General features: G+C 37.4%; 2 protein-coding genes across 4 annotated transcripts in view; one reads left to right on the top strand and one right to left on the bottom strand.

Moving 5' to 3' along the window:
- The window catches only part of galene (potassium two pore domain channel subfamily K member galene), a 47,181-nt gene that overhangs the window by 15,471 nt on the left and 5,031 nt on the right, over window positions 1-26,679 (top strand). For all 3 annotated transcript variants that reach the window (XM_073984379.1, XM_073984378.1, XM_073984380.1), the window contains 3 exons: window positions 5,604-5,850; window positions 24,432-24,558; window positions 24,619-25,922. In XM_073984379.1, the coding sequence (XP_073840480.1) occupies window positions 5,604-5,850; window positions 24,432-24,558; window positions 24,619-25,922 (1,678 nt within the window). The remainder of the gene's footprint in view (window positions 1-5,603; window positions 5,851-24,431; window positions 24,559-24,618; window positions 25,923-26,679) is intronic.
- Window positions 5,805-7,164, bottom strand: LOC141402673 (uncharacterized). The gene has a single exon (XM_073984389.1). It carries the CDS (start codon window positions 6,929-6,931, stop codon window positions 6,035-6,037), a length of 897 nt encoding a protein of 298 aa, XP_073840490.1. The 5' UTR covers window positions 6,932-7,164; the 3' UTR covers window positions 5,805-6,034.

The following is a 26,679-nucleotide window of genomic DNA, read 5'->3' as shown; positions in this document are numbered from 1 at the left end:
ATGTAGGGAGCCCCTAATTAAGAGAGTTTCTCAATATAATGATTAGAGTCTTTTAAAGATTTTTTTCTTTTTATCAGAATTGAAACCGCCATAACTTTTGCGCGCAACTACCAATATTAGTATTACGAACAGATTTAAGAATGACATTTTTGTCCCAATCTATGTACCAAAAATCTTTCATGTAGCTTCAAAAAAATTTTTTAATTTTTTTTTTTTATGGAAAACTAAAAAATTTTGTCTTTTCTTCATATACACTTTGATACGACCAAAAATGTGCCTCATCGAAATAACGGACATCAGACAATTTGGAGTCGATTTAGCCATCTCCGTCCGTCTGTCTGTCTGGCTGGTACGCACGATAACTCTCGAACAAATCAACAGATTCAAACCAACATTTGGGTATCGTAATATTTTGTCCTAACTTAGTTTAAGTCCGAAGATGTGCCATCGGTCCACTCCTTCGGGAACATCCTCCACAAAATTTCAAAATTTGTCTGTAAAATTGTGTGAACGATAACTCTCGAAGGGAGCAATCAATTTCGTACAAACTTTGCTCGTCGTATTATTCCTTTCAGATATAGATCGGGTTCGAATATAGACTACATCATTCCACTCCTTTGGGTATCTCCCACACTAAATTCAGATAAAGTGAAGTTTAAGAGCTCCCCTCGGATCGTTTTGAATTTTTTTGCAGTAACTTGTCCTTGCGACTTCTTTACTACGGCACAATGTTTTTCTTGCGCAAGTCCATACTTCCTGAGATATTGTTCTAAAAGCTCCAAGAAACCCTGACGGCATAAACCAAAATGGAAAATACGCAAGATAATTCTCGCAGGAAGTTTCTGATTGTTGTAAACTTTGCACATCGTATTATTTCATCCAGTCATGTATCAGGTTGGAATATGGAATATATCGGTCCACTCCTTTTTTCGGCCAAAAATCGAAAAAACAGTTGTATCAATTTATCCTAAATAGTGTGAAATATTGTTTATAGGAGTCTACTGCGTGTAGTTGTGCAAAAATATATATGTTTATTGTTTAGTAAGTGGATATAAAAGCAGGTCCAAATGACATTATTTAAAAACAAGTGAGAAAAGGCTATAGTCGGTACGGGGCCGACTATGTGATACCCTACACCACTACCCCTGTGCATAATCTTTTCACTCGAAAACATTTCTTTTACGGAGATACGAATGTTTTCACCTATCTGGCTTTTATACCAAATGTAAGTCATTTGGCGAACTGAACCAAAATTATTAATATTAATAGTTTTATATTTGACTACTCTCGGCATCACCAACACCAGGCTTCTATCTCTGTGAGAAAATTTCGTGATGATCCGATCAAAATTCCGACCTGTATTGTGATTGCAGAAAAAGTGAAAAAAGGGATGCATTACCGACTATTGCGATATCTCTATCACAACCAAAGGTGTGATAACCGTCATTATTTTATGGCGAACAAATTTCTAGAATAATTTGATCTGATACGATCACATTTTTAAGGCGACTTTAGCGATTTGTGGAAAAAGGGGCCAAAAAGACCCATTTTATAAGTCGCACGAGGGTTAATGTTTCAAGATAAACATTCCTCGCGTTTTAGTCAGTAAAGTTGCCAAAGACACCATATACATAAAGTGCAAGGTTTCCAAGTAATCTTAACTCAAATATTTCCAAAACTGTAGAATTAGTAGAAGCTTGCACCCCTCTTTTAGTTTCTTGGTCTTTTGGCAAAATTGATACGGATATTTCCTTGGTATGTAATCTAAATAGAGATTTCATTTCTTTGGTAGCTTATAGTAAAATTTAGTGGAAAATATTTTTGTCTTTGACGCTATTCTTCTAAAATGATCTTTTGTATGACAATTTTTCCAAAAGTCACATGAAGAACGATTTTAACGCTAAAATGTGTTTTTAATTTTGCATATTTCTGGAGTTTAGGTAAGATATAGAGTTTTGGTGTATTCTAGGACCAATAGTAAAAGTTGATGACGAACAATTTGTAGAATATTTTGATCTGATACGATCACATTTCATAGGAGAAGGGACCAAAAATACCCCTTTAATGACAATCTGAGGGTTAAAAAATACGAAAAATAAAATCAGCGAACCGAAAAACATAAGAACCTAAGGTTATGTCTAAATCCATTCATTTTTGGAGTTTTGGCCAGGTTTTTTGGAAAATTGACCTCTGTGCATCGTTTTGATTCTTTATTCAGTAGGTTGTTCGACCGGCCTCATTTACAACGGTACATTTTCTTCCGGCCGTTCTCAACTGATGCCATTACCAAATAACGACATTTGATTTTTATTTATATAGATTTAGCATTTTAAAAGAAATAGGGTATAGGGGAAGTACCCCGCCCCTTCCGAATCGGTTTAGTAGTTTTTGTAGAAATGATAAAAATTGAAAAATGAAAAAAGTGAGTGTGGTCAAATTTTCTTTGCATAAAAACCCAAGTCGGGTTATGGCGCACATTTTACTGAAAGAATTATCTAAATCGGTCTAGCCGTTCTCAAGTGATGTCATTACCAACGACCGACATTTGATTTTTATTTATATAGTTTCATATTTTATAATTTACTAGGGGACCCGCGAACTTCGTCTCGCAGTTTGTTAGATACAGAACTTTATGGCTTTGGTTCAAACCTATAATACTATTATTGCTATCACCTTGTTCAATGGCAAATATTTCTTTGTTTCTAACTGTTTAGGACGATCTTTGAAGCAGATGCGCATTAGACAATTGTACTTTCGACAATTGTCAGCTTGACGAAGAGAGAAGGTACTGAGTGGCAAAGTGTTTCTATTTTCCTCGACTCTCTCTTCTATAAATTGACAATAGCCGCGAAAAAAATAGGTAACTTTAAATCGGGACTAAGATATATTTTTTTAAGCAAATAACACGTTTTGCGATGTAAATAAAAATATTTGGTAGCGCAGTTGAAGAAAAATAATATCATAACGCCCTACTCGTTTCATAATCGATGGTTTTCCGCAAATCTTGTTTCCACCACTGAACACGATATTTCACTCAAGCAATTGAATGTGAATTTGAATTTAATGCTGAATATAGTGCTTATTTAAATTTGGGTTTTAATCAATTAACCCATTTTAACCTATTTACCCATTTTGATCCGATCGTTATCAGGTAACCACCTTCGTCTGTTTTTATACCCTCCACCATAGTATGGAGGGTATATTTAGTTTGTTTTTCTGTTTGTAACACATCGAACTAATCATTTGCACATATATTCTTGATCAGGATAAAATTCTAAGGCGATCTAGCCATGACCGTCTGTTGTAATCACTCTAGCGTTCGCAATAATTGAGCTAGATCGCTATATTTTTGCACCCGAGCGTCTTTTTTTCCATAGGCAGGTCAAGTTCGAACATGGGTTATATCGGAACACTTTTTGGTATAGCCCCCATATAACGCTACCTCCTGATTTTCGGTATTTTTGGGATTTTAACTACATTTTTTGACCGAACTACCTGTAATTTTTACGTTTGGGGTTCCCAGTATACATATATGCCACAACTTCACTTCCAATGAAATTACATCGAAGCTCTTGATGTTTCAATTAACCCACCAGTTTTGTGGATTTGTACCTTTTTCCTCAAAACCGGTACCTGACCGATTGAAAAGACTAAGCTGTACAAACTCTAAACTAAGCCCTTTAAATCATTTTTCGCTGTTAATTTCCCAAAAAGACGCTTGAAAATAAATGAAAATCGATTTGATTGTGAATAAAAAATTCTGTACAACTTTCAAAACTTGACAAAACAGAGGCGTACAATGGACCCTCACAATTTTCGCCAAAAACTGTCCAAATAAGTGCCAAGATTTACTCCAAATGCGAAGCTTGATAGAAATTTGTGGAAAAATTGACTTTATTGACAAATCGCAAATTTTCGCGATTTTTTTAGGTTTTATCCTTTTCTGCCATGAGACCATTCCGAATTGGTGCGAATTGTCAAAATGTGTTCAGCCGTTCTTGAGTTATAAGCGTAGTTACTAACATCATCCTTTTTTATATATATATAGATAGATATTTCATATTTTATATTTTACATTTTATATTTTTTATTTCATATTTTATATCTTATAATTTATATTCTACATTTTATATTTTACATTTTATGTTTTATATTTTATTGTTCTTTATTTTATATTTCACATTTCATACTTTATATTTTTTATATTTAACATTTTATATTTAACATTTTATATTTTATATATTTTTTTATATTTCATATTTTATAATTTATATTTTACATTCTATATTTTACACTTTATACTTTACATTTCATATTTTACATTTTATATTTCATATTTTATATTTCACATTTCACATTTCCTATTTTATATTTTATTTTTCACATTTCATATTTTTTATTTAATATTTTATATTTAATGTTTAGATTTAATTGTTTTATATTTTATAATTTATACTTTATATTTCATATTTTATAATTTATATTTTACATTTTATATTTCATTATTTTATATATTTTTTATTTTATATTTCAATACTGAGGAAAAGCGAATAGCCTTTAGTAACACGCATAATACGTTCTATATGTCGTATGCAACTGTAGTTAACACGTATGTACCCAGCTAACAAATTTCTGAAAAAATATCCGATTCTGATGCCGAATTCGTACCGAATTCGGTACGAAAGTTGTATGCACCGAATTCGGAAAGAATTTTCTAAGGAAATTCTTAAAAAATATTAGAGTTTCGCAACGAATTCGGCCCGTATTCGAAAGTAAATTCTTGGAAAATTCGGAGAAAAATTTAGATTTTCTGACAGAATTCGGTCCGAATTCGAAAGAAAATTCTGGAAAATTCGATGAAAAATTTAGATTTTCTTAAGAAAATCCGTCCGAATTCGGAAGGAAATTCTGGAAAAATTCGGAGAAAAGTTCAGATTTTCTGAAAAAAATCGGAAACAATTCTGACGCTGACGCCTTTGATATTGACACAACACGTGTAACTGTACTGAACAACCCCCACTCAGAGACAATTTTCTTTTAATGTACTATTTATGGAAGATTATAATTTCAAACTTTCTAATGATTTTGCCTGTTGTTATCATTTTATGATTAACAGTATAACAATGTGCAGAAGTATGTCGAAGCTATCAACACTAGCTTGAATTATTATATGTTGCATTTATATTAAAGAAATTGTAAATTTGTATATGCGAATTTTATGACCAGTAATTTTGTTCTTCGACATCAACCGAAAAAAAATTCCCTTAGAAAATCCATTAGAAATCGGAACGAATTCGGAATGACTATTCTTAAGATTCTTTAGAAAATGTGCAGAGATTCTTAAAATAAACTTATAGAAAATCGGTCCAATTTCTAGGAAAATATTAGAGAAATCGGCCACATTTCTAAAAAAAATTCAGAAAATCTCAGAAAAAATCTGATATCAGAGCCCTCGGAAAAAATTGTTAGCTGGGTACTTTCTTTTCTACGTATGTATATTGTAATATTGCTTTTACCGTTCTTCTACAGAATTGAATATTGTGTTGATATACAAATTCAAATAAATAGCACCTCACATTAATCTTCTTTGTTCTGACCTTCAGGTTAAAAAGGACATACATAAAATGCGTAATAATTTAACGGAAATCATTTGGACTCACTCGGAGAATCAAACCTTCCTCCAGGAAACTGAATGGAAAACATCCATTGAAAGCAAACTGATGATTTTCGAAAAGCAAATATTGACAGCAATGAAAAGTGATGGATGGGATGGTGATGACAATGTCAATACAACACAATGGACATTTGCCGGATCATTGTTTTATTCGATTATTGTTATTACAACAATTGGTAAGTAGTGATAAAAAATATAAAAAAAGACAACAGAAGAATAACAAAATACTACACAACTTATAATTTAATTGTATTTTTTTGCGTTTTTACAAAACTTACAAACAAAAACTTAAAACTAAATATGAGAATGGAATTTTAATGAAGAATTTATGCATGGGGGGTTGAGTATGTTTGACTTATTCTAAAGACGTTTTAGATTTTTGCTTACTTTATCATCGATTTTCTTTTCTTCGCCGCCACTTGCCTTGACATTGGCACTCTTACTCGTATACTCATCATAGTTGGGATAGTTAGCAGGAGGATAATTGGGATATGGACCATTAAAATTCTGTTGGTTGGGTAAAAATCCATTTGTAGGTTGATTATTATACGGCAAGAGACCATAACCTTCGGTAAATTGAGGATAGTGTGGTGTTGCGGCAGCTCCGAATTGTTGCTGTCCGGGATATTGGGCTTGTTGTCCTGGATATTGAGCATTATAACTTGGATTTCCCACAAAGTTTTGTGTATTATAACCGGGAAAAGCAGAATATCCAGGTTGTTGAGGAAATTGTGCAGGAAACTGAGCTTGAGGGCGTCCAATAACTCCGGTGGGACCTCCGGGGCCAACTAAGATGCCAGGGAATGTAGATGCTCCTCCGAATTGTGGAAATCTATTAAAACCTCCTCCACCACCTATGCCAAATCCTGGTTGCACTCCGAAACCTGGTTGCACTCCAAAACCTGGTTGTATACCAAAACCAGGCTGAAGTGGACCAACACCAGCACCACCACCGCCACCTGTTGGATAGGGATTATTTTGTTTTGTGGGTGGAGTTTCACTATCATCAGCATAATCATCAATATCATCATTGGGCAATTCTCCCGGCAAAGGTTTTCTTGTGGTAGGTTCACGATCTCGCCGTGCATAATCTGCAGCTGTTTCTTCGGTGTAATAGACTTTTTTGTTGGCCGTTGGATAATAACCCACTGCCTTTTGATTTTTTCCCTTTGAAGACCATGACCATTTATCCTGGGCATTAACGCCAATTAAAACGGCCATGACAAGGATAAGCAAACTCGAATTAAAAGCTGGCATTTTTATTTACTTTTTAATTTTTTATTTGCGCGCGCAAATTCTTTGTCAAGTTCCGCGTAACGCGTACACACAAGCGTGGGCGATAAAAGAATATTTCACTTGCTTTGAAGTTCAGACTATTTTATAAATTTATTTTGGCCGTATTCTTTTCTTCTTCTTATGATATCAGTGTGCGCGTGTGTGTGTGTGGGAGCAGAGTGCGTGAATATTGCTTGTTGCGACAATAATTCACAAATCACTCAAGCGTTGCCGGCCTTAAACATCAGAATATTTGTCTGCTGTTGATGTTGTAGTTTTGTTGTTGTTGTATACATCACATCGCACAATGGCTGAAACGTCATCATTTTATTGTTGTTGTTTTTTGTTAATTTGTTGGCTTGGAACGCTAACATCAACAGCATGATTTTTCTGCTCCTCTCATTCTCTCATCACTGTCATTAAAAGTGACTTTTATTGTAAATAGCTGGGATGGAAACATCGGTAATGTTGTTTATTTTTTTATTAGGTGGTCCGTAGAACTTTGCATTCTATCCGAAAAAATCCTGTTTGAGGTGAAGAAGGTTTTTTATCTATAACCAGAAGACCTGTAGGTTTTCAATCCGTAAAAGACCTGTAGAAGGTTTTCTATAAGAAGCTTTTTTCTGCGGACGACGACGACCTGTAGAAGGACATCTGCCCATAGAAGATCTGCAGAAGGCATACCTATAGAAAATAATTTACCATAGACGTCTTCTACAAAAAGAAGATCTTCTATAAATAGAAAAACAGTGAGAAGTCTTCTATCCCAACAAGACTTGTAGAAGGTCGTCTAACCTAGACGACCAGTTGAAGGTCTTCTATCCATAAAAGTCCTGTAAAAAGTCTGCTATCCTTTGAGGACCTATAGAGGGTCCTCCACTCATAGAAAACCGGTAAAAGGTAATTTATTCATAGAAGACCTTTAGAAGGTCTTCTATCCAAAGGAGACCTGTAGACCAGTAGAAGGTCATTTATCCATAGGAGATCTGTAGACATTTAGAAGGTCTTCTATCCGTAGAAGACCTTTAGAAGGTCTTATATCCATGGAAGACCTGTAGAAGGTCTTCCACCCATAGGAGACCTGTAGAAGGTCTTCTATCCACAAAAGACCTTTATAAGGTCTTCTATCCTTAGGATACCTGTAGACCTGTAGAATGTCTTCTATCCATAGAAGACTTGTAGAAGGTCTTCTATACATGAAAGACCTGTAGAAGGTCTTCTATCCATAGGAGACCTTTAGAATGTCTTCTATCCATAGACTTGTAGAAGGTCTTCTATCCATAGACTTGTAGAAGGTCTTCTATCCATAGACTTGTAGAAGGTCTTCTATACATGAAAGACCTGTAGAAGGTCTTCTATCCATAGGAGACCTTTAGAATGTCTTCTATGCATGGAAAACCTATAGAAGGTCTTCTATCCATAAAAGACCTGTAAAATGTTTCTATCCACAGAAGAAATTTAGAAGGTCTTCTATCCATAGGAGACCTGTAGAGGTCTTCCATCTATAGGAGACCTGTAGAACAGTAGCAGGTCATTTATCCATAGGAGATCTGTAGACCGTTAGAGGGTCTTCAAACCATCGAAGACCTTTAGAAGGTCTTCTATCCATAGAAGACTTGCAGAAGGTCTTCTATCCACGAAAGACCTATAGAAGCTCTTCTATCCATAGGAGACCTGTCTTCTACCCATAGGAGACCTGTAGAAGGTCCTCTACCCGTAGGAGACCTGTAGAAGGTCTTCTATTCATTGGAGACCTGTAGAAGGTCTTCTATCCATAGGAGACCTGTAGAAGGTCGTCTATCCATGGAAGACCTATGAAAGGTCTCCTATCCATAGGAGACCTGTAGAAGGTTGTCTATCCATAGAAGACCTGTAATAGGTTTTCTATCCACAGAAGACCTTTAGAAGGTATTCTATCCATAGGAGACCTGTAGAACGTCGTCTATCCACAGAAGACCCGTAAAAGGTCTTCTATCCACAGAAGACTTTTAGAAGGTCTTCTATCCATAGGAGACCTGTCTTCTACCCATAGGAGACCTGTAGAAGGTCTTCTATCCATAGGAGACCTGTAGAGGGTCGTCTATCCATGTAAGACCTATGGAAGGTCTCCTATCTATAGGAGACCTGTAGAAGGTTGTCTATCCATAGAAGACCTGTAAAAGGTCTTCTATCCATAGGAGTCCTGTAGAAGGTTGTCTATCCATTGAAGACCTTTAGAAGGTCTTCTATCCATAGGAGACCTGTAGAAGGTCTTCTATCCACAGGAGACCTGTAGAAGGTCTTCTATCCATAGGAGACCTGTAGAAGGTCTTCTACCCACAGGAGACCTTTAGAAGGTCTTCTATTCATAGAAAGTCTTCTATCCATATACTTGTAGAAGGTCTTCTATACATGAAAGACCTGTAGAAGGTCTTCTATCCATAGGAGACCTTTAGAATGTCTTCTATGCATGGAAAACCTATAGAAGGTCTTCTATCCATAAAAGACCTGTAAAAGGTTTCTATCCACAGAAGAAATTTAGAAGGTCTTCTATCCATAGGAGACCTGTAGAGGTCTTCCATCTATAGGAGACCTGTAGAACAGTAGCAGGTCATTTATCCATAGGAGATCTGTAGACCGTTAGAGGGTCTTCAATCCATCGAAGACCTTTAGAAGGTCTTCTATCCATAGAAGACTTGCAGAAGGTCTTCTATCCACGAAAGACCTATAGAAGCTCTTCTATCCATAGGAGACCTGTCTTCTACCCATAGGAGACCTGTAAAAGGTCCTCTACCCGTAGGAGACCTGTAGAAGGTCTTCTATTCATTGGAGACCTGTAGAAGGTCTTCAATCCATAGGAGACCTGTAGAAGGTCGTCTATCCATGGAAGACCTATGAAAGGTCTCCTATCCATAGGAGACCGGTAGAAGGCTGTCTATCCATAGAAGACCTGTAATAGGTTTTCTATCCACAGAAGACCTTTAGAAGGTATTCTATCCATAGGAGACCTGTAGAACGTCGTCTATCCATAGAAGACCCGTAAAAGGTCTTCTATCCACAGAAGACTTTTAGAAGATCTTCTATCCATAGGAGACCTGTCTTCTACCCATAGGAGACCTGTAGAAAGTCTTCTATCCATAGGAGACCTGTAGAGGGTCGTCTATCCATGTAAGACCTATGGAAGGTCTCCTATCTATAGGAGACCTGTAGAAGGTTGTCTATCCATAGAAGACCTGTAAAAGGTCTTCTATCCATAGGAGTCCTGTAGAAGGTTGCCTATCCATTGAAGACCTGTAAAAGGTCTTCTATACACAGAAGACCTTTAGAAGGTCTTCTATCCATAGGAGACCTGTAGAAGGTCTTCTATCCATAGGAGACCTGCAGAAGGTCTTCTATCCACAGGAGACCTGTAGAAGGTCTTCTATCCATAGGAGACCTGTAGAAGGTCTTCTATCCATAGGAGACCTGTAGAAGGTCTTCTATCCATAGGAGACCTGTAGAAGGTCTTCTACCCACAGGAGACCTTTAGAAGGTCTTCTACCCACAGGAGACCTTTAGAAGGTCTTCTATTCATAGGAGACCTGTAGAAGGTCTTCTATCCATAGAATACCTTTAGAAGGTCTTCTATCCATAGGAGACCTGTAGAAGGTCGTCTATCCATGGAAGACCTATGGAAGGTCTCCTATCTATAGGGGACCTGTAGAAGGTTGTCTATCCATAGAAGACCTGTAAAAGGTCTTCTATCCATAGGAGTCCTGTAGAAGGTTGTCTATCCATTGAAGACCTGTAAAAGGTCTTCTATACACAGAAGACCTTTAGAAGGTCTTCTATCCATAGGAGACCTGTGGAAGGTCTTCTACCCATAGAAGACCTTTAGAAGGTCTTCTATCCATAGAAGACCTGTCTTCTACCCATAGGAGACCTGTAGAAGGTCTTCTATCCATAGGAGACCTGTAGAGGGTCGTCTATCCATGTAAGACCTATGGAAGGTCTCCTATCTATAGGAGACCTGTAGAAGGTTGTCTATCCATAGAAGACCTGTAAAATGTCTTCTATCCACAGAAGACCTTTAGAAGGTCTTCTATCCATAGGAGACCTGTAGAACGTCGTCTATTCATAGAAGACCCGTAAAAGGTCTTCTATCCACAGAAGACTTTTAGAAGGTCTTCTATCCATAGGAGACCTGTCTTCTACCCATAGGAGACCAGTAGAAGGTCGTCTATCCATGGAAGACGTATGGAAGGTCTCCTATCCATAGGAGACCTGTAGAAGGCTGTCTATCCATAGAAGACCTGTAAAAGGTCTTCTATACATAGGAGTCCTGTAGAAGGTTGTCTATCCATTGAAGACCTGTAAAAGGTCTTCTATACACAGAAGACCTGTACAAGGTCTTCTATCCATAGGAGACCTGTAGAAGGTCTTCTATCCTGCAGAAGGTCTTCTACCCATAGGAGACCTGCAGAAGGTCTTCTATCCACAGGAGACCTGTAGAAGGTCTTCTATCCATAGGAGACCAGTATAAGGTCTTCTATCCATAGGAGACCTGTCTTCTATACATACGTGACCTGTTTGAGGTCATCTTTAATAGAGGAGGTCTATTCATAGAAGACCTGTAGAAGGTCTTCTGTCCATAGGGGACCTGTAGAAGGTCTTCTACCCATAGGAGACCTGTAGAAGGCCTTCTACCCATAGGAGACCTATAGAAGGTCTTCTACCCATAGGAGACCTGTGGAAGGTCTTCTATCTATAGGAGACCTGTAGAAAGTCTTCTACCCATAGGAGACCTGTAGAAGGTCTTCTATCCATAGGAGACCTGTAGAAAGTCTTCTATCCGAAAAGACCTGTAAAAAGTCTTCTACCTTCCCTTTTGTAAATGCAAGAGTACTTTTTAGCACTTTTTTTAAATCGCAAAATTTCCATCACCGTTTCTTTGTGTCTGTCCATGCTACTTAATTTGTTTTTATTTTTCTCAATTTCTGTTCGCAACTTAATGACTTGTTGGGTGGACATAAATTATAGCTTAACAGATTCCACTCGATTCATAAATACAATTCGGTATTACATTTTTACACAATAATCAGTTAGGCCTACTTGTGCATGCGCAATACGTTTTTCAACGAATCGATCAATTGCTGTGGCTCACTTATTGCCTCGCTGGGTGATTTTGGCTGCAATAACATGGAAGATAACAGTCACACACATACCCACCCACCCACATACCACCACCGCCGCCTCCCACCTTCTTTGTTATGTATGTAAAATCATTATTTTACGGCCAACGACGACGACAACTCATTGCTTCATTGGGCACGTACAAATGGCGAGTGAGTGAGTAAACGTGTTCTCGTCAATCTTCACGTAATCTGATGTTGGTTTTTGCTATAATTTCTAATTGTAAACAAAAGAAATGTCACTTCGGTGGTGCTTTTAATGTCCTATCATTCAATTGTATCTGGACATAATTTGCTGGAGAATTCGGGAGGTGACATTCCAAATGACAAAAACAAAGACACTTTAGCCATGTAAACACTCTGAATTCCATAGAATTTCAAGGCTTTCGCAGTACAAAGGTGTGAATCCCTTGTAAGACGAGGAGGCCATTGACACCTTCTTCATCGTCTTGATCGGTTTGGTGTGGGTTGTTCAACTTTAAATCGTTTTATGTGCCACCTCAACGTGCCGATCTTATTACGAGTGCATCACATGGAATAATAATAAGGAACAGAGCGACACAAATAAGATTTATTATTCATTACAACGCAACACCAACAACTTTATGGGTCTAATAAAGTTATTTGTTTCACTATTGATAACGATATAAACAAAATTTATATGTATATAACGTCAATAACAATGTAAAGGATGTTTTTGATATAAAACAATTTCAATTTAGTTTGTTTTTGTTTATGTTCCAAGGAATCAAGACTGAGCAAATAAATCAAGCTTTATTTATTCCTGTTAATCAAATTAAATAAATTAGCTAAAACTTTTCTCTATAACGTTTATTATTATCCAAACGGTTATTTTACTATTTTCAGATCTGAACATATTCTATAAATTCCAAAGATGGCTGTCTCGAATATGCAATATCGCATTTGAAAATTTTGGAAAATCTTATTGAAAAACAATCAATTTATTCCAAGACATTTTCAAAAGGCAGACGAAATTCCCTATCAGCCACGAGTTGAATTTGATATTGTTTATATTGAAACACTTAACATGCCGATGATAAACAATTAAGTATGTTGAGCGCCAGCTATAATTCGTTTTTGTTGTTTGCCAAAATTGTTTGAAGTAGTAGCCCACCAATGGAGTGATGGAAATTTGAAACAATTTGCCCACAACACGTTTTAATATAGCCCTCATAGAACGGTACCTCCCAAATTTCGGTATTTTGAAGGATAGCCACATTGTTTTACCAAAATTGCTGAAATTTGGTATTAAGTCTTCTTCATAAACGAAAGGAAACAAATTGTTCCATTTTACTTCAATACCACTCGCGGTGGAGGGTAAAACAAGTATAAAATTATAGCCCATTTGCAATTCCAAACATCCTAGGAGTAATAGAAACTTCTATACCAAATTACAAAGCTGTATCTTAAAAATTGCTAGCTGTATCTTGATTTCAACAGACGGACGGAGGGTATAACAAACTCGGCCCGGCCGAACTTAAAGCCTTACTTGTTTGGTAAATGCCGGCAAATTTGGCATCACTGCTAGTTCTGTAGTGCGATTCTCTAACTCATTTTTTTAGTTAACGATAATTGTCGGTAAAATTTCGGTAATTACCGATGTTTTTCGGTAAGTTAGCGACGAATAAAAAGCAGTCGCAAAGTTCTACCGATAGTAAGAGTGTTGTCGACTTTTATTTGAACTTTTCATTTATAATTTTGCATTTTAATCTTACCGATTTTTGTCGGTAACTCAAAAAATGTGTTAGAGAACTGCACTACTGAACTAATTAAATTGCGACAATTGTAATTTTTATTTCTGGCTTGAAGAATAAGAAGCAGATAGTAAGTATAATTATTAACCGGCAGAGATGTATCTCCAACCTGTGTGAATTTAAACTTTCATCTATGGACAAAATCGAATTGAATACCGACTACGCACCCAAAATCCTTTCCCAAATTATGTATTTAGGGAGAAAGGAATGGATCGATATAGTCCATTTTGGATGTGGTCACCTTGTCAAAACCTCAATTTTTTTGTCGTCACCGATTGTTAATTTCTATATGGAATTCGATACTGAACATATTGAAACTGAGGAAACCAACAAATTAGTTCACAACAATGGAAGGTATGGGCGTGGCGTGCTCCTAAAGACGACATTTTTCGCAATTTTGGAAAATATGTCACTTTTGCAAATTTCTGGAAAAAGAAATACCCATTTCTCAGAAACTAATACAGATATTGGGTTCATTGTTTTTTGTTAGATAGGTAGGATTGTTGTCTTTATGAACCGTTTCAATAAATTACCGGAGCGTTTACACGAAGTGATCTATTTTATTATCCTCAGACACTAAATTTTTGTGAAATTCTAACTTTAGTGGTCTAGAACTTTTAGGGAACAGCTTGGAACAGAGTATCATTTTCAGAATGATGCCCGAGAGTGTCCTCCTTAAGCCCATATATACTGTTGTACCCGTACCGCACCGACCGTTTAACACTTTTTCAAACTTTTTGAAATTACATGGGTAAAAAATGCGTGTTTTTCCATACCTTTTCCCATATAAATTGTAACTTTTTTACTCAAATGGAAATTGTTTAATATGCTGTTTATATTAGAGCTTTTTGGGAGGTTAACCTTCATTATCAGGATTTGTTGGACGTATATGTAATGGAATTGACATTTAAAACCCAGTGGGTTTGTTAAATCCGGTTATATAGAAACGTACCATAATATATTAGTTTTTATAAGGGTTATATGAGTTTTATGAAAACCAAGGAGTATTTTTTATAATTTTGGAAAAAATTAAATTTTGTGAAAAAAAATTTCTAATTTTTTTATCAAATGTTGATGTCAATATTTGTAGGTGCCACCGTGGTGCAATGGTTGGCACACCCGCCTTGCACACTAAAGGTCGTAGGTTCGATTCCCCAGCCAGGCAACATCAAAAATTTCAACAGTGGCAAAATACCCCTCAGTAATGTATACATAAGAATACTATTATATATGTTGGAAAAATAAGATTTCAAATGTGAGAGACATTCAGAATCATCACCTATTACAGCGCCATCTTCAACTAAATTATCTATTGGTTGGGACTTCCGATGACCAATAATCTTAAAAACTTCCCTATGTGCCTTTGGCCCCGGCTTAATTTTTTTAAGCTTATCTTTGAAGATCGAGATTTGCTCGAGTTCAACCTGTTTTTTAATCATTATACTCAATATCTGTATCTGTCTCGATAATCCCAGATATTCCGGACTGCGTCTGTTGTTGGAGATACGATAAATCCGTTTAAGTTCTTTTTGCCAATTGTATTTAATTTTGTATATATTTTTTTATTCTTTCAGATACTAAAAATTGTTTTTTCCCCAATTCAATATTTTCTGAATGAAATTCAGATACAGAATTTACCACGGATGTAAAATTATCTATATATTGATCGATTTCGTTGTTTGTCAAATTTCGATCAGTAGTCGGATAATGGTTCAAAATACCTTGGATTACGTCATATTTGAAATCAATCCAATTCGTATTTTCGTAACTAACAAAACTAGGTAGTGGCTTTAAAATAACTTCGACACTTGGAAGAGTGACGTTAAGTTTGAGAGGAAAGTGATCAGAAAAACTGGGCAAGCATGAAGTCGAATAAATAGTATTAGGCAAGTCTATGACATTAGAACTGAAAAGAAAATGATACAATAAGATGAACCATTAGGAAAAGTAGGACAAGATGAAGATATTGATAGTGTATAGCCGGCTTACGATTCGTTTATTGGGGTGTGACCCTTTTAAAATAGTTAGGATATATGAAAATCTCAAAACCACTCACATTTTGATGCAAAATATGAAAAAAAACAAATGTTTAATTTTGACCTTGAATTTCTCTCCAACTACTGGGCCTAATTCAAATGATTATGTTATCTGTCGAACAAAGAAAGTTACGGAGTTTTGACCAGGAAAAACGATTCTGAACCATTGTGCGTATGTTTTAGAGCTTTTGTAGCACTGCCACAGGAAACATGGACTTGCCCATGAAAAACATAAAATCGCTGTAAATAGAGTAACATCGGTGTACATTCCCAAAGGATCTAAAAACACAACCTAAACGACACTTAAACAAAAATGTTGAACTTTTATGGAGGAGACAAAATTTCGATTTTAACAAAAAGGTACAGTTTTTTTGCCCAAAAATCGAGCAAAAAAATTTAAAAAAAAATTTGTCTCGCTAAGTACCAGATTTTTATGTATTCAATAAGTTCACCAAAATATATCCAGATTATCGAGCTATCGAAAATGTCATTTCGAGGAAAACGCGTGTTAAGTTGTGCCTCTACTGTTCTGTGTGTAGAGGCACAACGGGTTCATCACTTTGAACGATCATATCTCCGCCAATTTTGCTCCGATCGACTTGAAATTCTTTTCACTTCAAAATAAGCCATACTTTTTTCGATTTTTTGAAAGTGATAAGTAGAGGCAACCCCTTCAACTAAGTTTTGAAAAAATATTACGAATGTAAAATTTTGGACCGAATTGGCTGATCCGTTCTACAGTTATCGTGGGCTACAGCCGCTACAAATCGTGCCGTAGGGGTTTTTGCAACTTTCGGTCCATTTTCTCAGGAAGTATCGACTTACTCCTCAAAAAACTTGTACCGTCATAATGAGGGCAGCGAATACAAGTTGTTACCACAAAAATCAAAACTGAGAGAAAGTCTTAAACTGCACATTTCCGACATTCTGTGTGGGAGGTACCAGAAGGAGTGAATCGATATAGTCCATATTCAAACATGAGCTATGTCTCATAGAAATATTACGATGTGCAAAGTATGGATAAAATCCATACCATTTTAGCGAAAACTTTTGGGTGGGAGGTACTCGAAGGAGTGGCCCATCTTCGAACTTAAACTAAGTTTGGACAAAATGTTACGAAGGCCAAATTATGGAGCCAATCTGTTGATCCGTTCGAGAGTTGTCGTGCGCTCCAGCCAGACAGACGCACGGACGTATTTTCTCGAAATTCCTTGAACCGATCGACTCGGTATCCAAAGAGAACAACCCTTTTTTGCGGGTTGTTGAAAGGGTTGGTGGAAGAAATGGCGATCTTGCATTATCCGTTCGCAGCTTATCTTTTTCTGTCACAACGTCCGTTTTTGGACGTTCCTCACCACCATCAACTCTGAACGAGCGTCGCCACGATTGAATTCATTAGTTTTTCACCAGTTCACCAGTTTTTCACAGTGCTGTAGGATATTGCATTATCGCCATGCAAAGATTTATTTTCATCGATGCACTGTGGCAGTGATAACGATAGTTTTGAAAATGATCGAGCGAAAATGTTCAAAAGTAAATCCCATTTTTTGGCAAATTGATTTTTTCAAGTCACTGTAAACAACAAAACTCATGCTAAAAAATTACAATGCATAATCTTTTACATTTTAAAGGACCTATTGATAGTCTTTTTAGATCGTCTATAGACAAACATTTGTTTAGTCCTTGTACCGAAAGACGCCATCTTCAAGTCCTCCCATGGTAGAACAAATATAAGGTAAAGTTAATACTACAACAAATACAACTCGAACAACAACCACAAAGGAATTTGTTTTGTAACGTTACTGCCAGTTGTATTTGTAAACAAAACAAGGAAATGTCTATAAATTATTGGAATTTAAAAAACTAATAATTTTTCACATTTGGTTGAATATTTTGGAAAACATGAATGAAAATTCGTTACATTTTCAATTTTTATGGTTCCACATCATTCCACTAAATGCATAAATTCTCGCAGAAAGTAGAATTCTTGCAGAAAAGTTTGGGGTCGCTGGAAATTCATAGAAAAAGGAGAAGCTGTTTCAATGTTTTGTTTTAGAAATCAAAGAAGCACATGTTTATTAGGTCTTTATTTTTTTTAAATTTTAACAAAATACCTCACATATTAACAAACGTTGTATCGCCTCTACAAGCGGTGATTTACTGCGCGGCTTATCGTTCGAACATGGAGGATGTTACATATCATTGATATGAAGAAGTCTTTCTGGGAAAAGGTTTTTTCCGAATGATATATTTTTTTTTTTCTCAAAAAATATATGTCCCTAATGTACATCGAAATAGAAATAAATGTATAAAATGTCATATGAAATTTGACACTAACGTTACAACCCAGTTCAGTCAGCTGTGTATTGCTGCTACCTTTTCTTATTCTACCATGAAGTCCTCCAAAGAGGAGGATATTCTATAGGTAGTCTAATTTCTTTAAATATAACGCCTTTTATTCGATTTTATACCGACAGCTACATATCTACCCTCAGCCTATGACTGTGAAAAGACAAACAACGAATGCCAGGACAAGTGTAAGTAGTAATGAAATTACTTACCTGATTGCCTCACTACAGGACATTTGTCATATAAGCCGATCTAATAAAATATCTCAATTCCTTTCTCTTTGTTGCTTTATTTTGCCAATTCGGGATTTCTGATTACGCCTTCCACGTGTTGACTCCATCTAAGCCTTGGCCTTCAGTTCTGCCTGTACTGCCATGGGGCCTTTGTAGCGGATTCTTCATCGTCCATTCTAATCATATGACCTAGCCAACGCAATCATTGTATTTCGATACGTTTAAGTTTGCCGATGTCGTTCATACGACGTCGGTATTCACCATTAACGCGTATTGGCCCGAAAATCTTTCTAAGAATTTTTCACTCAGACATATGTACCAAGCGCTGCTTTATCTGCTTGCCCAAATTCCCACGCTTCGGAACCATACATTATTAGCACGGGAAGTATCAGTGTGAAGTGTTATTTTTGTTTGACAAGAAATCTGATGAGCCGCTACTAACGGCGAAACCGGGTACATAATGGTGCTTGTGTGGGTTCGAATCTTCGGCTTTCCTTTTCACTTGCAAAAAATCATCAGAAATTAATTAAAATTAATTTTAAAACGATCTTGCCCTAATGATTTTCAAATAAAAAAGAGAAGTGGTTTTGTTTTTATACTTAAGCCAAAGTAGCATCTGTTGGCCAATACAATTCTTCTTGTTTCACAATTGATATTGTTTGTTGTGTTTATGGCGGTGCCGAAGTCTTTAACTATCTTAAAAGTATGGCAACCGACTTCCACAGTTGATGCGAGATCTGTGGACGTATTACTCGTCGATATCATCAACTTGGTTTTATCGCCGTTTACTGCCAAACCTACTTTTGCGGATTCTCTTTCGAATTTTTCAAAGGTATCAGTTACTTTGTCAATGTAGTCGACATAAGCAAGTATAACGTGGCTGTTTGTATATATTGCCCCACTTCTTTTGACTTTCGCATCTCGTATAACCTTTTCCAACAGGATGTTAGGGAGATCACTTGACAGGCCGTCTCCTTGTCTGAAACCTCTGTTGGTAGTAAATTGTTCTGAATACCAAAATCAGACCTGTTCATTGTTGTGGGTAAAAAAACGAATCCTACAAATATTGTGAAAATCGGAACCGATTTCGATATAGCTATATAGAGCCCAAAATATCTAAAATCGGTCAACAATCACAATTTTTTGTAGCATTCGTTTTTACCCACAACAATTAACGGGTAAAAAACGTCCATCAATTGGACCATATATCTGGGATTTAAAGAATTTTCGTCGAAATGCACCTTTGGTCCCATACAAATTTCTATGTAAACAAAGATCGCCCGAGTGGCATGGGTTGTGTCTGTTCATACTTTATTTGTTAGGTTTAGTCGTGTACGTACCTTTGCTGCAACAAGTTGGTGGTCCTAGTCTGTTTTGGTCCTCGGAACATCCTCCTCAACTAATCAATTTTATTTGTTTTTTTTTTTTTTTGTCTGGAGACAGTCAGTTGACCTTATAAATGTCGAGATGCTTAAAATCTGGTACTTCTAACTACCATGTCTTTGTCGCAGTGAAGTCTATCAGACTCATTCCATTGTCAGATGTTTCACTGTGTAAGCTGAATTTCCCGACCGTTGGGCCAAAAATATTCCCCTTTCCAATTTTCCCTTGAATAATTTTAATGTCATGGGCAAGACAAAAGTCGTATGTTTCATCTAAGCGCTCGTAAAATGTATCTTTATCCAAATTGTAGCAAGGAAGTCATTCACCAGATGTCTTAACCTCCGGTCGACTACAAATCCGCAACCAAACTCCGCGAGTGGAATGTGGTAATTTTTTTGGTGGGAGTGGTTCAAGTTTATTTGTGGTTTGGGGAAACTTTTTGTTTGGTGGGTGAGGGCGCAAGTTGACCCCATCAACTTGCTCGAGTTCGATCGAGTATTGAGAGCTCCGCATGTGCCACCTTCATGTGTTGTGTCTTCTTTCACAATCCATCGTATTTCCTGTACGGCTGTAGCTTCGACCATGTACATCTGCCATCTCTATTAAGAGTGCGAACATTTCAGGTGCAGATTCGAAGATCATGGTCCGTAAAACGTTTGCGGGGGTCGTCAACATTAGAGGGGTTTGTTTTTCTTCTTCTTTATTTTGTCATAATATGTTGCTTTCCGGAGGCGTGGGTTACTAGCCCAATCCAATTTTTAATTTTCTTATGGGTAAATGCGAGGCACATGTTAGCTCACTACCTTTAACGAGTGTTAAAGGCAGCTACACAGGTGACACCACGGAAATGTCAGCATCTAACTAATATCAATCTGTAGTACGATTCCGTCTTACAAATATAACTTCAATCACCCCTAAGTGCCTAACCTATGATAATGAAATTCATTGTGTATTTACATACATACAAGACCAATCATTCGGTTGAACGATAGCCTAATTTTATTATTTTCTTAGATTTTGTGCTTTAATTTATGGTACAATTCGTATAATGTGGCCAAAACTACAAACATCAAAGCAGAGAGGGAATAGAAAAATATAAGCCATTTGTATTTCCCTTGACATTTAAAATGTGTTACAGTTAATGACCCACCAAAATTGGAGTGGAAAAAAGAACCTAAAAACCCACAAAAAGAAACAAAACACAAAGCAAGGTCATTCTAGTCACACATAACAATATACGTAACACATAACTTTTCTTAAAACAAAATTTTGTAATGACTTAAAATTTGTTTTTAAGAAAAGTTCTCACAATTATCTTTGCGAGGGAAATCTAAATAGGAAACACCAAAGGTTTATTGACCGTTGAAAACAACCAAAGAGAACAAACAAAAAGACGAAATGAAGAACTAGAAAAATCAAAATAACTACTAAAGTTACTACCACAGCCGCGACTATTAAGTAATTTAGCAAATTTTCATTTCAAAATTTTGTTAATTTGTTCATTTGGGAACTTTTGTTGTTGGTTGGGTTTTTTTAGAAGAAGACAATGCTTGCCTTTCCATTATCTTGAACATTTGAATTTGCGGAAATGAGTTGTTCTATTTTTCGGAAGTTATTTTTTGTTTTGTTTGAATTTAAAGTAGAAGATAATGTATTGTATATGTTTTTTTGAGAAATCTTAGTTTGAATTACAAATTTAAATAAGGCGATTAATATGTTGCCGCTTCTAACCTTCAAATTAGAACAAAATACAATAGAGCCATGAAAAAGTTTCGTTTCTTTGAATTTTGTCGGCATAGTGCAAAGAGTTTATATAAAGGCATTTGCTATGATATTCACCATTTCGCTAAGATAAGCTTTGAGGTTTTTAATTTCCCATATAAAGGGATCTGTGTGAATGCTATAGGATTGTTGATCTAGGGGTTCTCTCTTGTAATGTTGGACCTCCCTCTCTAAATCAGAAAGATCTCTCCTGACATATGGGGTGGGGAAGTCCTAAGTACTGCAACGAGAGCATGCTATTGTGTTGCCATATTGGAAGAATCTTCGTGGTCTCATGCTGATGATGCATACTATTGCAGATCTCTGGCCGGTGTTCTGACAGGTTTGTATATTTGTTCCGTCGCGTAGTACATACATATGTTTGCGGAACACACTGCACTGCATTTCTTACCACAGACCGACCTATCGCGTTATATTTGGTTAACAAGGTTTCTTTTATTGCACCCCAGCTGCTGCCTAAGGAACTGATTCCAACATCTGAGCTTGCTCCATATAGCTGTGAAATGCGCGGACGACGTAAACATACTGTCGAATATGACCCCTAGAACCTTGGTGTAGTTAGTGCTCGTAATTCTACTACCACCGACGAAAGGATTCAGATATCCGCAGTCTATGAGGTCGACATAGTGGTCGTAAATTTAAAGACGGATATTTTGAAAAATGTCGTAAGATCGATCAAATAGAAGTACAGCCGTTTACAAATGACATTAGGAAAGGTAGCCGAAACCAAGGTTGTAGGCGGTCTTTAAAAGGTGGAATACAGGAAAGAAATCACCCCATCTGGGAGGACTCCTTGTTTCATTCTACTGGGTTAGCTATTTGGGATGCTGAGTGGGAGTAAAACCTCAAGAGTCTTTGCTACGGGCGACAAACGCTACATCCATCTGTACGATAACCTTTGCTGGCATGTTTGCCCGGCCCGGCCAGTTGCGGACCCTGTCATTTTCAGGACTTTGGGTACGATGTTGGTGGCTAGCGACGGGTCGAGAACTTTGGTAAGATACTCAACTCCCAGCTCAACCAGCTGTTTCTGCATTATTATGGAGATTCTGTCAGGACCCAACGCATTGGGTGATTTAGTCTTCCTAACGACATTTGCATCATAATCCATTGCTGGACAGGAAGAGATCTAATGCAAAATAGTACTCTTCGCAATTAGTCATATCTTCCTTCTTTCCGAGGTTCGAGAGTGACTTAACCGTTGTCCACAATTCACTTTTTCCGACTCCAATGTTGCAACTCATCAGATGATTTTGCTTGTACCCAGTAACCAACTTATTAACTTCCAGTATCAGGTCATTGGATCGTACAAAACGCAAGGTCATCAGTCTGCTTAGCCAGCACTATGCCTCTTTGTTTATTTATTACCTAGGACAACACAACTCATGATGAGCATTAAAGTCCTCTAAGACCTATAACCTGGAGTAAAGCTATTATTCGTCTGGTAAAAATATACGTTAAGCAGCTCTAACTCGGCAGTTCCACACATGACTGTTACCCTCTGTGTTCAACAGTCGGGTACAGTGGGAAAGCTAATCCCCACCTCCACTTCTGGTGGGATCCTTCCTCAGTACATTGTAACCATCACAACGCTGTAAGCCGCAATTGGTTTTAAGCTTGGTTTTCTGCACCGCCCCGACCATGATATTCTTTCGACTCATGAAGTCCCCTATTTCCTCGATCTTATATCGGAGTCTATTGCAATTAAATTTCAAAAATTATACATTTTCAGGGATTGGAAGAGCAACGATTGCTGTTAAGTGCGCGCATGCGGTTTCTGTTGGGGCTAAGGTGGGGCAGTCTCATATTCCGATGACGACGACTCACTGAAGGCAGTGTTCACACAACATACAGCAACATGCCCGGTCGTAGTCCCTCACATGGACGAGTCTAGAGTAACCCACTCTCGGCATCCATGCGGATGTGACAAACTGAGCACATCCACATTGGCGCTGTGTTTTCGTCCATCCTGGTACGGACCAAGGAAATCTGGAACATTCCGGGATATGCCGTTCCCCACACAGAAAAACGATACAAATACAAACATGTGTACACTGATGCTGCAGCCGCTGGTCGAAACACGGATGTTGTCTGGTTCTGGGTCGGATAACCTGCCGCCGCGGGATTGCAAGTCACATGATGGTTATGTCTGGTGAACTGTGGCACTCTCCGATAATTCAAGTAGAGGCATCCGCATTGATCATACAAAGTGGATAGCGGTATACCCCTCTGGTCATTATTTGGGACCAAAAGCCACAACTCCTAATAAGCATTAAATTCCCCCTAAGGTTAGTCGACTATGAGGCTAGGTGGTGGAACTCGTGGTCTACTTTTGAAGCAGTCTTCAAAGATTCTGTAGTTGGTATTCTCAGTGGGTATGAAACCTCTATTGGGTAGGTAAAGTGTGGACTTCTATCAATGACTGCACTACCATTCATATTGGCTGAATGCTATGAGACATACTTTTTATCGCTGAGTCCGAACGGCGTGTCTTACGCCACAACTTGAAAATAACTTTTTCATGGCTGAAATATTTACCGACGAAAACGTGTATATTCTGGTGAGGGATTGGACGACGGACCTTCTGAATGCAAGGCGGACTTGCCACCATTGCACCACAGTGACTTCCTTAAATATATGTTTATATTTTTCTATTACCGAGAAAATACAGTTGTTGGTCTAGTCGAGCCTTAATCCGTTTCAACTTTTTTATCCTTATGCCTTTCCGCTTACAATCCGCCATATTAATTCATTCTTGAAAACATTCTTTTCAGGTTATGGTCACATATCTCCACGCACAGATTGGGGTAAAGTGACGACAATATTCTATGCCATTGTGGGTATACCTTTGATGTTGCTCTGCCTGTCAAATATTGGTGATGTCATGGCTTCCTCATTTCGGTAAGTATTTAAATTATCCTTCCCGTCTTTTATAATCTCTCCAACTTCCATTTGTTGCAGATTCATTTATTGGCGTGTTTGTTGTTATATTTGCACGCGCAATTCAAAGAAAAATCGACGAGCACGTCAACGTTCCATAAGAGCACCGCGGTATACTTCACGATCTCAACCACCACCAATGCGTAGATCAATGCGCATGTCACAAAGGCCGGGTGGACAAGGTGGCTTACAACATGCCTACTCAGATCCTGAACTAAGAACTGTGGGTCGTAATGGTTATGAACGTGATTTTGACTATGATCGTCATACTGATCGTCGTACTGGCGGTGGAGGAGGTGGTGGTGGTCGTCGCCGTGATCAACATATGATGTCAGTACCACCGCGACACATGCATCCTTACGATGATGAACAAATGTTCGATGAAAGTCCTCCTTATACCCAAACTCTAAATAGACCAGGACGTTTTAGTGGCCGTCAAAGTCGTCGTGATCGTATGAGGGATCGTCACACGGTCGAAAGAGAACGCCACTTAAGTAGATCGAAACAGCACTTTGATTCAGTGGAAGATTTTGAAGATTTACCACCCACCACCAAACGGGCAATGAGTGTACGCTCCATGAGATCACCACAGCTGAGAAGGGATGAAATCTCCCGGGAATCCAGGGAATCGAAAGAACTAAATCGCCTCAATTCCCATCAAGGCATGATGCGTGGCAAATCAATGCCACATTCAAATGCCAGGACACGTGCAAAATCTGTTGATCCACGTCTCTCGGCTGCCCATTACGAAGATGTCGACGAGGAAGTGGTGAGAAAAACACCCATTATATCCAATCGTTATGCCATCAACGAAATGGAACATCGTGAAACACGTAATAAAAATTACCTGAGAAGTCAATCAATGCCACGCTCTGCTTTCCATAAGAATAGTTTAAATCAACCGCAATCGCCAACACATCGTTCATCGTCTAGACACTTTAATGACGACACACCGAATCACATACATGCTGGCGCACCCAATCGTCGTTCGATGCCAAATCCAACAGGACGTCGTGGTAGTTTGGGACGACAAACCTCACTTGGTCCACTGCCAAGTAATGGCCATTCAAGATACGGTAATCATTTGGAATTGCCAGAATATGCATCATCATCACATAGAACGAAGCGGGGTGTGTCGCCGAGACGTCATGAAATCTACGATGAAGAATATGAAGATCAATATTTAGAAGATCCCGATGAATATGTGCGGCTGCAGCATATGGAAAGAAGAGATCGCAGCGCGGGTGGTGATAGAAATTATGATGACGTTGAATATCAACGTTCATCGATAAGAAAAGAAAGGCGACAGCGTAAGGAGAAACAAGGTACGTCTTTTGTTGTTTAATTTGTTGTATTTATTCGGGATAGACTTTTTGCACTTGTCGTGATGATTGTAAAGTTGTTCTGTATTCCTATTTGAGGCCTATATAAAAAGGTCAGTTTGTGACCCCATGTCATCCTGTTACTTTTTCACTAGAGCTGACAAACTATCGATAGTCCGACTATCATTTTCATCTCTGTCGTAGAGTTTTCTTCATAATGGACTCCAAAGCAATTATTTTTAATAACCTAAAAAAACATATATTATCCGATTTACCATTGCTGGCATCCTTTCCCGACTTCCCCGTTGCGGGACCACCCTGTCTTTTTCCAGACTTTGCGCACGATGTGGGATTGTTAGCGACAGGTGAAGAACGTTGGTGAGATAATCAACACCCGGCTTAACCATGGAGATTCCGTCAGGCCCCAACTTTTTGGGTTATTTTGTATTTGTATTAATTTATTGATATCCCACACAACAACACTAATGTGTTATAAGTTAAAGTGTGGGTTGTTAAAATTTTGTGTACATCAAAGCAAAATGAACATTAGAATTAAATATAAAAATAAAAACATTACACGAAAAAATAGGATTGAAACTTACATATACATATAACTACTTTCAAATAATTTGAAAAGTGTATACTTTGTATCTTTTTAGGACAGAGCAAAAATAATTAGCGATCAAGCTTGTGAGAAAGGAATGATTTTCTAATATTCTAATAATTTTTAAGGAATGTGTATAATGATATATGGTAAATC

This window comes from Musca autumnalis, unplaced genomic scaffold (assembly GCF_047663935.1).
Source record: "Musca autumnalis isolate F117 unplaced genomic scaffold, ASM4766393v1 scaffold_4, whole genome shotgun sequence".
Classification (NCBI taxonomy): domain Eukaryota; kingdom Metazoa; phylum Arthropoda; class Insecta; order Diptera; family Muscidae; genus Musca; species Musca autumnalis.
Note: the sequence above shows the minus strand (reverse complement) of the source record. Positions and strands in the feature narration are given on the sequence as shown.